The sequence below is a fragment of the Anolis carolinensis genome, chromosome 5 (assembly GCF_035594765.1).
Source record: "Anolis carolinensis isolate JA03-04 chromosome 5, rAnoCar3.1.pri, whole genome shotgun sequence".
NCBI classification, from domain to species: Eukaryota; Metazoa; Chordata; class Lepidosauria; order Squamata; family Dactyloidae; genus Anolis; species Anolis carolinensis.
The window spans coordinates 93,901,710-93,916,003 of record NC_085845.1 but is presented as its reverse complement, the minus strand read 5'-3'; the positions used below and the strand labels follow the sequence as shown (position 1 = coordinate 93,916,003).

Sequence of the window (14,294 nt, the reverse complement as noted above, 5' to 3'; positions counted from 1 at the left end):
ATAGCCTTCTTTCAGAAAGCTTAGCATATGTTTTCATAGTGGTGTAATATTTCACTCATTTTCTTTTCAAAAGAAGCCATAAGTAATCTTACATTTTTCTTCCTGCTAGAAAAAAGTCTCCAAATTCTGTGCAGTTCTGGAAGGCATTTTGCAATTTGGTACATATTCTGCCCCAAATTTGCACTTTAGCAACATTTTTTTAAAAAAAGGTAACAGCATTTTGTGCACAAAGAATAATATTGCTGCATTGATTTTTTTTCTGCAAAGAAAATTCTATTTTCTGTACAAATTATCCACATGAAATTTTGTATAGAATGAGTCACAATTGCAGCATGATATTTCATTCTTCTGTTTACAAAATGTTTTTTCCTGAGGAGAAAGTGAAACTTTCCCCTTAAAATCGCTACATGCAAATTGTGTACAGAGTAAATCCTAAAATGCAAAGATTCTCATTATCCCAGCATTCTTCTCAACATTCCAAAGATATTTTACCAACTTTTTAATAATTTTTGATAGTTCGTAATCCCCAATTTTTTAAACTACCAGCAATCCCATAAAGTACTTTCCTGAAATACAGGAAGATTCATTTGATCATCTAAGCAGTTTCAAAATGGTGCAAGGGTTTCTGTTCTCCCTGGCCAAGAATCATGCTTTACGGCTTGAGAGCTGAATGAGTGAACTGCACTCATGGAAAAGAAATTTGCTGGACATGAAGTGAGGTGCAGATGTAGACTCTGTGTCTGTGATGGTTCATCTGCTCTTTTATTCCTAGTTGCCTACATATCATCACTTGCTGAAAACATTTTTTGGGGGATATGGAAGCTTCTCGTTCAGGTATATTTGTAGATCAATCATTGTCTTTTTACAAAAACTCATCCCCCAAAATCATCTTATACATGGATCAATGTTTGAACAGAGTGACAGGAAGTAACAGGGAAGATAGGCTTTCATAGTAAGCCCTTATTAAAAATGGTCACTACAGAGAATTTTATGCAGAAAGCACTTGTTAAAAATGGCCACCATTGCTTCAAGCCACTTCAAACATTGCATTCTTTAGATTCCCTTACATTATTCACGTATCACCAATTGGGCCAGAAAAAGTATGAAAGAAGAAGGGAGGACTGCCTTTCTTTCTCCAGTTTGGGTAAAAGAAGAGCAATATGTTAAGAGCTGATCACCTCAATCTTTTGTCACTGCCTTCACATTAACAGAGGAAAGTAGCTTAGCTTTCCTTGCTCTTCTATTTCCCACTTTTCAAATTGCATTGTCATTATTTTTCCTCATTTTATCTATCTGTATTTTTATCAGTGCAGACATTTTGATATCAACAATGCAAATCCCCACTCCAACCCATGTAACCCTTCAAATAAACAGATCTTCTCTTTATCTTTAGATCTTTCTAAATATGTCTCTCTATGCATTTGAGAAGGACAGAACAAGGTTTGTTACATATCCCAAAGTTTTCCCTTTGATTTCTCTTTGGTTAAAATGAAATCAATAATTTTGGTACCAAAATCTGCCATTGACGTATATATCAAGTTGACTTATACATGGGTAAATATAATAACTATATTTTCAAGCTAAACAGCACTCTTCCAATAGTCCCTCCATGAGCTGAAAGGAAGACAACACCCAACACCTTGTGGCCACATACATAGAGAAATTCTACATCAAATGATGTAATTTTGTGGTGGCTTTGCATAAATAATATGGACCATAGCTACGTTCCTTTTTCTATTTTTCCTTTCTAAATAAGAGGCATAATTTATAATGTGGAGGAACATCTGCTGAGCTAATAGCCCTGTTTGGTATTAAATCTGATCTGGCACTTTTCCCTTTGACGTGATGTAGTAAATATGCAGCAAATTGGTACATGCCACAAAATTCCAGATTACTTGGCAGTAGTCGAGCATTCTTGGCATTTTCAAAGTGGAATGAAGTGCCATTGGTGTCCATGGCAGTAAAATGACATTGGGAGCTTTAAAGCAAGAAGTAGTCCATCCCTTTGGCCAAAGTATCAAAAGCATATGGGGAAATTTACTTATAGGGGGGAAAATCCAGAGAGGCTTAGGGAAATGGCATTTCACCAGCTTTCAAAGTCATCAGAATGCTGTGGGGAGGCCAAAGGTTTGACCTGAAATTGACTTTCTAAAGATTGTGATGAAAATGAATGATAAATATATCAAGAACATCTCACTACATCATAATTACTGGCAACGATGCTATCTTGATCAACAGCCCAGAGCAAACACTACTACTTGGAATACGTGTATCTTCCACCATGAGTAATTTGGCAAGTGTGATCAAAATTATTCTGGCTTCACTTGAAATTACTAGAGATGTTTTGCCCAAGCAGGAACTTGAAAACATACCTCAGCTTTGACATCATATAAACTTCAGTGTCATTCCTGCTGTGAGCATTTAGATTTTGTTTTTCTCGATGTCACTTCTATAGAATGTTAACATAAATGTTAGCAAATCTCTCTTTTATAAAAAGTAATCAATCCCTTTCTCATGTGCCTTTAAAAGTAACAACACTGGTCCATATTTTTCTTGAAACACCTCACATTTTTCAAGTGCCGATTTTCATTCAATGTACTCAGGTGGTATTTAATATTACCTTAAATATCTGTAACTCCTCCAGTACCACTTCCTCCATGTCCCACTTCTCTTTCGTTATGCTCAAAACTTTTAGTACTGTTCCAACATCTGAAAGAAAGGAATATTGTAGATGGAAACCAAGTGATTATGTGTTGACACATTGGAAACAGTCTGTTTCTTAATTTGTAAATATATATTTCTTCTCCTTTAGATACAATCTTCCATGTGGAAATGCCACCAAAAGCAGCAGCCTCGAATAGAGTTTTCTCTTCTTACTCAACAGTTTTCAGACAGATCTGTGTCATATTGCATCCGTTTTTCTTTCCTTTCATCAGGGTCGAAGGATATTTGGGTCTTGAAATCTTGTGGGCATCAGCACCCACAATCCCTTCCCACAGATGACATTCATTGATTGAGGCCTAAGGGAGCTGAAATGCAAAACATCTAGACAGCAAAAGGCTCCTACCCTTGTTCTACATAGCTGGCTGCACAGCTGGCATGTGGATACCTAATTCTTAACAAGAAAATTTGAGATTGTGTTGTCTAATACTACCATTACATAAAAAGAAGCTATACATGTAATTCCAGTATGGTGTGTACGCATTCAGAGTGAGAACCAATCCAATCCAATAAGCCTTTATTAGCATATATAACAGAATATATTCTACAGTAGAAAACTTCATATTTGTCATACATTCAATTTGCAGACTTCATTCAGAAACCTGCCACTGTGAGGCAACAGTTAAAATCTTGGGAATTTAAAAGCATGATTACTTTGTCTGGCACTGTTTGGTGTTTCATAAAATCTATAACTTGCAGTAGCAAGCTTGATCTTAGTTCCTGGTAGAGTGGGCAGTGGAGAAGAATATGTGGGATCGAGAGTGAGAGCCAAAAAGGATCTTTATTCTGAGTACCATGAGAATTTTATGATAGAAAACCTGTGTGTATAGCAACTGTATTCAAACAAATCCCATTACATTTCATTAACTCCAGATTATTGCAGACACAGATGGATTCATTGACAAAGCATATTTATTTCCATCTTGTTTGCCCACCTGTGCTATGCTGTTGTTGTGTGCCTTCAAGTCATTCCTGACCTATGGCAATACAATAAATATCACAGGACATGGTTCACAAAATTTGTTCAGAAGAGGTTTAACATTGCTTCTTCTGAGGCTGTGACTTGACCAAGGACACCCAGTGGGTTTCATGGCCAAATGGGGATTGAAACCCTGATCTCCAGAGTAGTAGTCCAATGCTCAAAACACTACACCACACACACTCTCAGTCTTGTGATATGGGGACTCTAAATTATGGAAGAAGATAAATATTTCATTCAGATCTCTCTGAATGTTCATGCCTTAAACATTTAAGCATCCTCCAAGCATGAACTAACAATATTTCCTGAGTGTTGCAGAACTTTAGTCTGCTTGTCACTCATACTTCATAAAAGTGTTATGCAAACTTCACTCCATGGAAACAGCAATGGCCCTGCAACCAACTATCCTGGGTTACTTCCAGTGCTTTCCCTCCCTTGTTGTCTAGTATTCCAAAGCTACACATGGGATATTCATATGGAAGTGATTAAACACACAAAGATCTTGGAAATGACTAACTGAAAATCAAATCTGGGAATGAGCATACAAAAAGATACTTTATTGAACCTTTTTATTGCAATAAGTTTAAAATGCTGCACGCTGTCCCATTTGACAAAGGTAACAGTTCCTATTACTTTACTTCAAGTGGAAACCCTTGACTGATAAAGGAAAAAGGCACTGAGATACAACATGTATAAATGTGAGTTGAATTGATTGAAAACTCTAATGATAAATAATCTCATAGACCTAACACTTTTTAGACTGAAGTCCTACAAAAATTGTCTGGAATTAAGTGTCATTCGATACAATGGCACATACATTTTAGTAAATGTGTATATTATGGTGGTAAAAATCTGTGTAGATCTATGTCTCACTGAAATACTAGGACTGTGTTTGGGATACATCAATTTATGTCTTATAGCACAATATAGTCCAAGAGCAGAAAATATAACATTATTATTATTATTATTATTATTATTATTATTATTATTATTATTATTATTATTATTATATTTCCTTGATAGAAAATGCTGTTTTTGGAGCAAAACTACCACAAGTGAATTTTCTGCAGAGTAAGTTCTAAATTGGAAATAGACCTCAGAAATGGTGTAGTTTTCAGGCACTTTCTCAAAGCTGGAAGAAAAATTACTAAAATTACTCATTATTTCCTTTGAGAAAAAAACATATGAAGAAGATCATTCCTAATTAGAACACAGCAAACTGGGGTAAATATGAGGGATTAATGAGTTGATGTAAACAGAAACATCTTCTTTTACTGGCCTGCCTATTTCAAGAAAGACTAAGTAGAGATGACTTGTGACCAATGGAATCCTACACACACATGAACTATTATCATATAGCCACTGCCAATCGTCTCTCCTTCTTTCCCCAATGCATTTTTTTCTGTGTATCTGTTCAGTGTAAAGAATCTCAGAAGTGAAAATTTTTCATAAAAATAAAAATATCCAGAATAGAGAGGAAGTGCTACCTGGGATGATGATGATGATGATTATAATGATGATGATGATGATGATGATGATGATGATAATAATAATAATAATAATAATAATAATAATAATAATAATAATAATAGCCCTTTCCCAATTCCCAATTATAGTGGTATTATTCTATTGTGACTATTATGTCAGCCTCCTACAAAACCATGGGATGTGATGCTTGGTGAGATACTGAAGCTTCCTGTCCCAGAATTCCAAATGCCTCTCTGTAAATCACAAGTCCCAAGATTTCATCAGATGGAATCATGGTAGTTGAAATGGAATCTTAGGACTATAATGCTATACTGTGAAAGGGTCTCTGGACATTTTTGAGATCTAAAGTCACATTCTGAACACAATCTGCTAAATCTCCTTACTATCCATTCTGTACACAAACTTAGAAAATCTCAATATTTATTTCTTTGCCTGACGCTTTATATTTCCTTTTAGTACAGAAAATTGAAAGGGGTGTGTTTCCAAAATGCCCTTTGCTCCCCATCACAGGATCCAAAATCACTTACCTGAACAGAACACTCATGATTCAAGATAGGCAGAAAAATGGTTACTTGACAAAGCCATACTATGTGTTTTGTAGATGTCTTGTTTTTAACCCTCAGCCAAACATCCTGGCCTCTACACAGCATAGGATTGTGCTTCTGACTGCAAGGTATGGTTTACTCTGCTTTGACTTTACATATAATATCTTTAAAATAATATACGTGCAGGCAGAAGATGGGAAAAGGTTCTGTTTTGGATCAATGCTCCTAGAATCCTACAGCGAGAATGGCCATAGCTATGCTATCTGGAAGGGGTTTCTGAAAGTTTCAGTCCATAAAAGGAACTTTTCTAATTTTTACTCTTAGGAATCTTAGTTCTAACTATTTAGATTTTGCAATCTTTCCTGGGCTCTGTTGAAATTATGGACTGCCACCTACTGACTGCAAATATCTGTTTGAATGAAGAACAACAATGGCACTAAGGCTATGTATGAATTAAAGTAGTTTAAATCATAATACTTAGATGGTATGTGCTTTTTTGCTTTATTTCTGATTAAAACATTTCAGTGTGCTGATTAAGATCTGCCTTAAATATCAGCTACAATAGTTATGAGAGAAGAAGCCAGACAGGAGGGGAAACTGGCAGCCACACTTTGTGCAATGCAGACTTTTGATGTTCAACAATGTGTTACCCAAACTATGGTTGGCATGAGCCTTGAAACCACAATTTCACTGCCAACTGACAACCAGGCCTTAACTATGGCTAAAGAAAACAGAACCGAAGTGAATAGCTTTGAATACATACAGTTGTTAAAACAATGTAATGCTCAAGAAATAAGCAGGCTTCCTTTTGGGAAGTGAATGCCATTCTTTAACTTCATATAAACCCCTCTCTCTAGGACAATAGGAACTACAGCAGGGGTGTACTTCTGCACCCTCCTCCATTCTATGTCAGGCATTTCTCAGTTCCAATCATTTATATGACTGATACAGCATACAATATGTATTTTCTCTTATATGGATTAGGCCTAGAAAAACTAGTCTCCTAAGGATTAATCTCAGTGATGGGTGGTGGCTCAATATCAGTAAAGTGATGAAGCTACTCTGGATTTCAGTCTGAACTTTAAAGGAGTTATACAAGATGCTGAATCCTATTCCTACAGACCCTTCCCATTAAAGAAAGCTCAGTTTTTTGAAAGGATGGTTTAAAGCCATGCAAACAATACCTGTCGAATTTCTCCCTTTTACACAAAAATAAAAAAAATACACAAACCTGTTCCTTACTTGAATAATAATAATAATAATAATAATAATAATAATAATAATAATAATAATAATGTTGGTTTATATCTCAATTTTTCTCTCCACCAAGGAGACTCAAAGACTCAAAGTGTCGCCTTTGGAAAAACTTCCCAATGGTAAGAGCAGACTGACAGTGGGATATTCTTCCATGGGGTTGGGCCTAGTATGGCCCTTGTGATCTCTTAAAACTTTAAATTTCTAAGATTCTATGTATATAAAATTCATTTTGAAGAAAGATGAAACATCAAAATAGGACACATGTCATACTTTCCATTATTCTACTTTCCAATCTTACCTGTCCCAAGGAACATGACATCATACTGCCCATCTTCAGCCATAACACGATCCACCACAATTTGAGTCAGTCTGTAGTCCACGTTGATTTGAGTAAATACGGGGGCTCCAGTTACTGGATAGACTGATTTGTGCATCACTGGATGACGTTTTATGAAGCTAATGACATCATCAGGAAAATCTCTGGTGGACTTGATTAAGGGGTCGTATGTTTTGCTGGGACACTAAACAACAAATTCAGAAGAGAAAAACCAGATAAATTTTCCTTCTTTTCCTGCAGCATGTATAAGTTTGTATATAGTTTTTGGCTTGGTTGTCTATATAAAGCAACTAAACTAGAAATGGTTTAAAAATGATCACCATATCACCATGCAATTGATGCTCAACTTCTGTCTAGTCTATATCAAACCTATACAAGTATTTTTCTCATTACTCATTACAATAATGAAGAGTTATTTATTTATTTCGTGTCAAAAGCATTGTCTAATAAATAAGTCTAAATGGAAAGAGCCTCCTCAAAGATTGAGTAAATAAAGTCAGGTGTCCCTTGGACAACATTTCTTGTAAATGGCTAATCTTTCCAACCGAAAAGCATTGTATTGCTTTACAACATTTTTATGATGGAGGGTAATCCACTCCCATTTCTCATTGCAGCATTGAGAAAATAACTCATAACTGCTACTTGCAGTACTATCTATTCATTGTCTATTACTTTCTGTTAATTTTTTTTTAAAAAATGAAAAACTTCTTACTATTGATAAGTTAATGGCTTGTGTTTTTTTTTTTTTGGTCAAAATATCTCTAAGATAACCATTTCAAAAATAACTAGGAAAAAACTTTTTCTTCTATTACTTTTGCAATATGACGTTGGTAAAACCTTGTTATCCCGAATAACTAGTTGCATACAACTATATTAGATGTAACTTGGTACCTCTAAACTCTGGTAACACCACAATCTAAAGTACATTGCCCCAGTGAAACCACATTTATTTTTATGATTATTTACAAACAGACAATGGGGATCATCAATGTTTTGCTTAGAGATACACTAATCAACCTGTTTTCAGTAGAGGTGTGCAATTTGGCCAAAAGGCATCCCGTTTCTATTTACTGGGATTAGCAAATCAGTGGATCTTTTTGATAACTACTAAAGAGTACTGGGAAATAGCAAAAAAACTTAGTGTACAAAATTTTTATTTGCATCTTGTAGCAGTTTGACTTTTGCTGTATAAACCCAGTAGGGTTGCACTTAATGTCAGAGTACTATCCTCATACTACTGCCATCAATGACAGGATGAACTAAAATAATGGAAATTGATTAATTAAACTTTTTCTCTCAGCAACAATCTAAGTGTAATGTATTTCATAAGTCATGTCCAGCATTTCAAGGCACTACAGGTAGAAAATCTGCAGGTAGGATCATAAAACAATTGTCTCCTTGATCCGGATTTAATCAAGACAGAAATATGTCCAACGTGCTTTTAAAGTATTCCTTAACTACAACTGCAAAGACACACTGCCCTCTTGTGACTGCTATAGGCAAAACAGCAATGTAAATAAACTGGACCATGGTCCACAATAAGCTTATTGTATTATAGAGTTTTTAGTCTTTTGAGTGCCAAGATATTTTGTTGGGTTTACTACAACTAACATGATTACTTCTCTGCAAAATATTGGAATGAATGCAGACTCACTGCATTAAATCACACTGCAACAATTCCTTTATTCTGGTTCTCAAGTGATAGAACATTATCTACATTAGAAAATTATATATCATTGACTGTGGCCGTACATACCATAAAATATAATGATAGGGAATCAGTTTGTTCAGCATAGATCAGTGATGGCCAACCTATGACATGCATGTCAACACTGACACGCCTAGCCATTTTTGCTGACACACTGCCGCATGCAGATTGATTGAATGACTATGTCTTTTGTGGCCAAATTTGGTGTGATTTGGTCCAGTGGTTTTGTTGTTTACTCCATGGGAATTATGCACATTATTATTCTATTATTATTGTAGTATATTATCATTTTATTACTATATTATTAATATTATTATTATTATTATTATTATTATTATTATTATTATTATTTTATTCATTATTCATGACTACATTGAAACTAGAATAGAGATAAATCAGCGTGGAAACTGCAAGAGGTACCATAGATTGTTGTACATGGAAATAATGGCAGTAAATAGTTTTTGATTTATTAAATACAGTTATATATTACAATTATATATTTTTGTTATTTAAACTATACATATTGCAAAATTATGGGTTTTTTCTCGAAGTGACACACCACTCAAGTCATGCTAGGTTTTTTGGTGAATTTTGACACACCAAGCGCAAAAGGTTGCCCATCATTGGCATAGATGGTTGAGTTGGATTCATTTATTTTTACTACTATTGGCTACAGGACATTATAAAAATACAGCATCATAATGAATAATATTTAATTACAATCTAAAATACAGTTGATTGGGGTTATAATAATACTAATATTTATTTATTTATTTATTTATTTACAGTATTTATATTCCGCCCTTCTCACCCCGAAGGGGACTCGGGGTAGATCATAGGGCAAACATTCAATGCCCATATACACATAGAACCGAGACAGGGACAGACGCATGTATGATGTATTTTCAGATGATGCGCGCAGATTCCAGTAGGGTGGCCTTTTGCAGTTGGCAGATCGTAATTTTGTCAATGTCTATTGTTTCCAAATGCCATCTGAGATCTTTTGGCACAGCACCCAATGTGCCGATCACCGCCGGGACCACCTGCACTGCTTTCTGCCAGAGTCTTTGGAGTTCAATCTTGAGGTCCTGGTAGCGGCTGAGTTTTTCCTGTTGTTTTTTGTCAATGCGACTGTCACCTGGGATGGCAACATCAATGATCCAAACCTTTTTCTTTTCCACAACTGTGATGTCTGGTGTGTTGTGTTCCAGAACTTTGTCAGTCTGGATTCGGAAGTCTCACAGTATCTTTGCGTACTCATTTTCCAATACTTTTGCAGGTTTGTGATCCCACCAGTTCTTTACTGCTGGGAGGTGGTACTTGAGGCATAAGTTCCAATGAATCATTTGGGCCACATAGTTGTGCCTCTGTTTGTAGTCTGTCTGTGCGATTTTCTTACAGCAGCTGAGGATATGATCAATGGTTCCTTGCACAGTCTGCATTTTTCAGCTGATTTTTCGATCTTGGCCTTAATTGCATTTGTTCTGATGGCTTGCTCCTGGGCTGCAAGGACCAGGCCTTCTGTCTCCTTCTTCAGGGTCCCATTCGTGAGCCATAGCCAGGTCTTCTCCTTATCAGCTTTTCCTTCAATTTTGTCAAGGAACTTTCCATGCAATGTTTTGTTGTGCTATTATTATTATTATTATTATTATTATTATTATTATTATTATTATATGTGATACCTGCCTATCCTTGCACAATAGTTAAAACAAATCAACAAAGGTAAGACAAGACAAAAAGTACTTAAGAGTATTAATCTGGGAATGAAGGTGTAACCCCACCCAGAGTGTAACCCCACCCAGAACTGGTTGATGCACCTTCACCCCCAGATTAAGACTCTTAGGTACCTTTGTCTTATCTGGGTTTAGTTTTAATTTGTTTCCTTTATTAAGATCATTTCTTCCCACAGGCATTCATTCAGAGAAGGCAGCATACTATTCATAGCTAAGGCTGTTTTTAGACAAATATATTTGGGTGTCATCAGGATACCCTGTCCCATGTCTCCAGATAGTCTCTCCCATCAATTTCATGTAAATGTTAAAAAGCATTACGGATAGAATGGCCCCTTGTGGAACGCCACATAACAGAAAAAGGCAACAACCCCTATACAGTTGACATCAGCTTTTTCAGTGGGACTTCTTTTATTCTTGCACCTAATAAACATAGGTAGGTGGAATCAATTTTAAACCAACAAAATGAATCAATGAGATATGTATAAAAATCTATAAACTTTTTTTCAACTATCTCAAACTGAGATTTAGAAAGGAGAAAGAGAGCAGGAGAAAAGCTGCAATGTAGTACATGTGCAGTGAAGCCATGTAATGTGTTCAACTCTTATGGAGATTGATTTCTTTTTAAAATTCATACAGGGTCTATATGATGTAAGCCTCCTGATCATAGGCATTGTTCTTCCAGTGTTTCCGAATTACACATACAGTAGAGTCTCACTTATCCAACACTTGCTTATGCAACATTCTGGATTATCCAACACATTTTTGTAGTCAATGTTTTCAATACATCATGATATTTTGGTGCTAAATTCGTAAATACAGTAATTACTACATAGCATTACTGTGTATTGAACCACTTTTTCTGTCAAATTTGTTGTATAACATGATGTTTTGGTGCTTAATTTGTAAAATCATAACCTAATTTGATGTTTAGTAGGCTTTTCCTTAATGCCTCCTTATTATCCAACATATTCACTAATCCAACATTCTGCCAGCCCGTTTATGTTGGATAAGTGAGACTCTACTGTATGTAGTTATATGTCAAAGGATAATATATTGTAACCATCTTTACAACAAATTATAGCCATGGATAAAAAAAAAATCTCTTCCTAAGCCTATGTTTCCAATCTTATTCCTATATTTGAATCATATTAACAACAAACCTTCAATATGTATTACACAAATGGGCTGGGTTCCATATGATTAATGGAAAACAAAACCTTTCCAGTATGTTTGTGACAATGTCATCCATGTCAATAGCCTGGCCCTCAATATTACATAGACCTCATCTGATCTATGTCACAATGTCTTTGCCCATTGGACTTCATTCAATGAGCATGGGCCCATGGAAAATAGCATCCACATTTCAGTAGATGAATGCATTCAGGTGCTCCATACAAGTAAGAACTCTGCAATGTTTTCTAAGACGTAACAGCTCAGGTTCAAGTGAGTTAATGTGAGGCATTCTAGGTCCCATGATTTGCTAATCAAAAACTCCAGGCATAAAGCTCAATACTCTTACATAGACATAGCCATTGATTTTGAGAGCAAGTCCTTGTGTCAATCTTTAAGCTTCAGACCTTTGGCAACATTAACATTCCAGTGCCTATCTTTTTTTCTTCATGCATCTGTTTGGGAAGGGAAGGGCGCACTAATGGAATGCTAGTTGCAACAACTACTAATCCAAATTAACAATATATTTCTGAATAATATGTTTTGTGTACAGACTCAACTGTTCTCCCATCTTGCTGTGACAAGTTTGGCACACCTCTGGCATATAATGAGTTATTACCATCTTCTGGACAGCTAGCCAGTGCCTGGGCTGTCATAAGATTATTTTCCGCTATGAAAATAGTGCTGCTGTGAAGGAATAGAATTCATTCTAGCATAACCAGGTAAGACAAAGAAAAGACAAGATGGAGAGATAGAAAAATAAAGCAAAATAAATATTAAAAACCATGAGATCTGCATATATGGGATATCTGTGGTACAATTCTGTAGTTTTCCCATTTCTTAGATCCATGACGAAGGCTGGGAAGCAGCAAGAATATGGAGTGAATCCTACACACACACACCACACACACAACACACACATCACAAATACACACCTAATACTATGAAAGACATAATGTCACATAACACCATGAAGGGAAAACTTAATTTATGAGACGAAATGAATAATGCAGGTATTGGAAAAAATATGCAATTCTTTGACGTCCCATGAAGAGTATATAATATACATACCATAATGTGAAATTTTATTCAATCCAATTGATGACTACCATTCCTTGAAGAAAGCATTATAGCTAGGGATATACCACAATGCTGAAACCACTTATCTGTGGTCCCAATGGATATTAACGTTTCCAGAATTCTAGATTTAATCTTCTCATACTAACTGGTTAATTCCCATATTTCCTGCCAGGTGGAGCTAGAACATAATCTGTGAAAGAGGAGCCTCTGATATCTAACAAATGGACAATTTATAATGTGTTTAAGATGCTTCTTTTAGGCTCGCAGATTCCCTGTGTGACATCTTTTAAACAGAAACCAGAAGTAATAATCTTTGAGTACATTCTTACAATACCAAATATGCCATTTGGCAGTTATTGCGAACTTAAATTTAGTTAGGGACTCAGGGTTTTGGACCATTTTCAGCACTTAAGATTTGGCTGTCTTTAGAGAACATTATGCATGTGAGATACTAAGCCAGGAACTAGGCCGAATCTTCTCCATTGTTTGTGTCCATTTTCAATACCCAGATGACAGTATGAGTTGCCTAAAAGAGCTTAGGTAATTCTATGGCAAGGCGCCACTTCTCAAAAGTACAGGCAGAGATTCAACACTCGATAGGTCAGGAAACTTTTTCTGATAGGGATTAAGAAATGAGATAAATTTCTACAGCTGTAGCAAATATCTGTCTGCATAGGCTTATAGTTTAAAAATTCAATACTGATAATAATTTCATATTTTGAGAATCATCAGTTCTATTGTAAGAATTAACAGAGTACATAACCTTGTTTGGGCAATTTTCTTATAACTAGAAAAGCATTGGAAAGGCATCCTACCTTTGGATGTCCAATATATAGGTGTGCCTCTACACAATAGGTTTAATGCAGTTTGACTCCTCCTTAACTGCCATGGCTCAATGCTATCAAATCATGGAAGTTGTAAGTAGTAAGTTTTACAAGGCTTTTAAGCCTTCTTTGCAAAAGAGTGCTGGTGCCTCACCAAACTACAATGTCATGATTCCATAGCATTGAGCAATCACAATTACTGGTTTGGGGACAAATCAGTTTTACCATTCAAACTTACGAATTGGGCTTTGTGAATACTGGAGGGTAGGGGTGCGTGAAACGGCAGAAATCCATTCTGTTTTCATTCTGTTTTAGTTTTGAATTTTGGGTGCTCCCCTTCCGTTTTCTGGAAGATTCTTCTCAAAACAGAAATGGAACTTCGAATCCTGAATTAAAGAATCTGAATGGTCCCTTCTCCTAATCTCCGAAAGCAGAATGGAGGGCATCTAAAA

The 14,294-nt window shown here is 35.7% G+C and overlaps 1 protein-coding gene across 5 annotated transcripts in view; it reads right to left on the bottom strand.

Annotated features, from left to right (window-relative positions):
* Positions 1 to 14,294, bottom strand: part of sema3d (semaphorin 3D) — a 374,840-nt gene that overhangs the window by 33,229 nt on the left and 327,317 nt on the right. For all 5 annotated transcript variants that reach the window (XM_062981839.1, XM_062981837.1, XM_062981840.1 and 2 more), the window contains 2 exons: positions 7,289 to 7,511; positions 2,621 to 2,709 (listed from right to left, as the gene is read on the bottom strand). In XM_062981839.1, the coding sequence (XP_062837909.1) occupies positions 2,621 to 2,709; positions 7,289 to 7,511 (312 nt within the window). The remainder of the gene's footprint in view (positions 1 to 2,620; positions 2,710 to 7,288; positions 7,512 to 14,294) is intronic.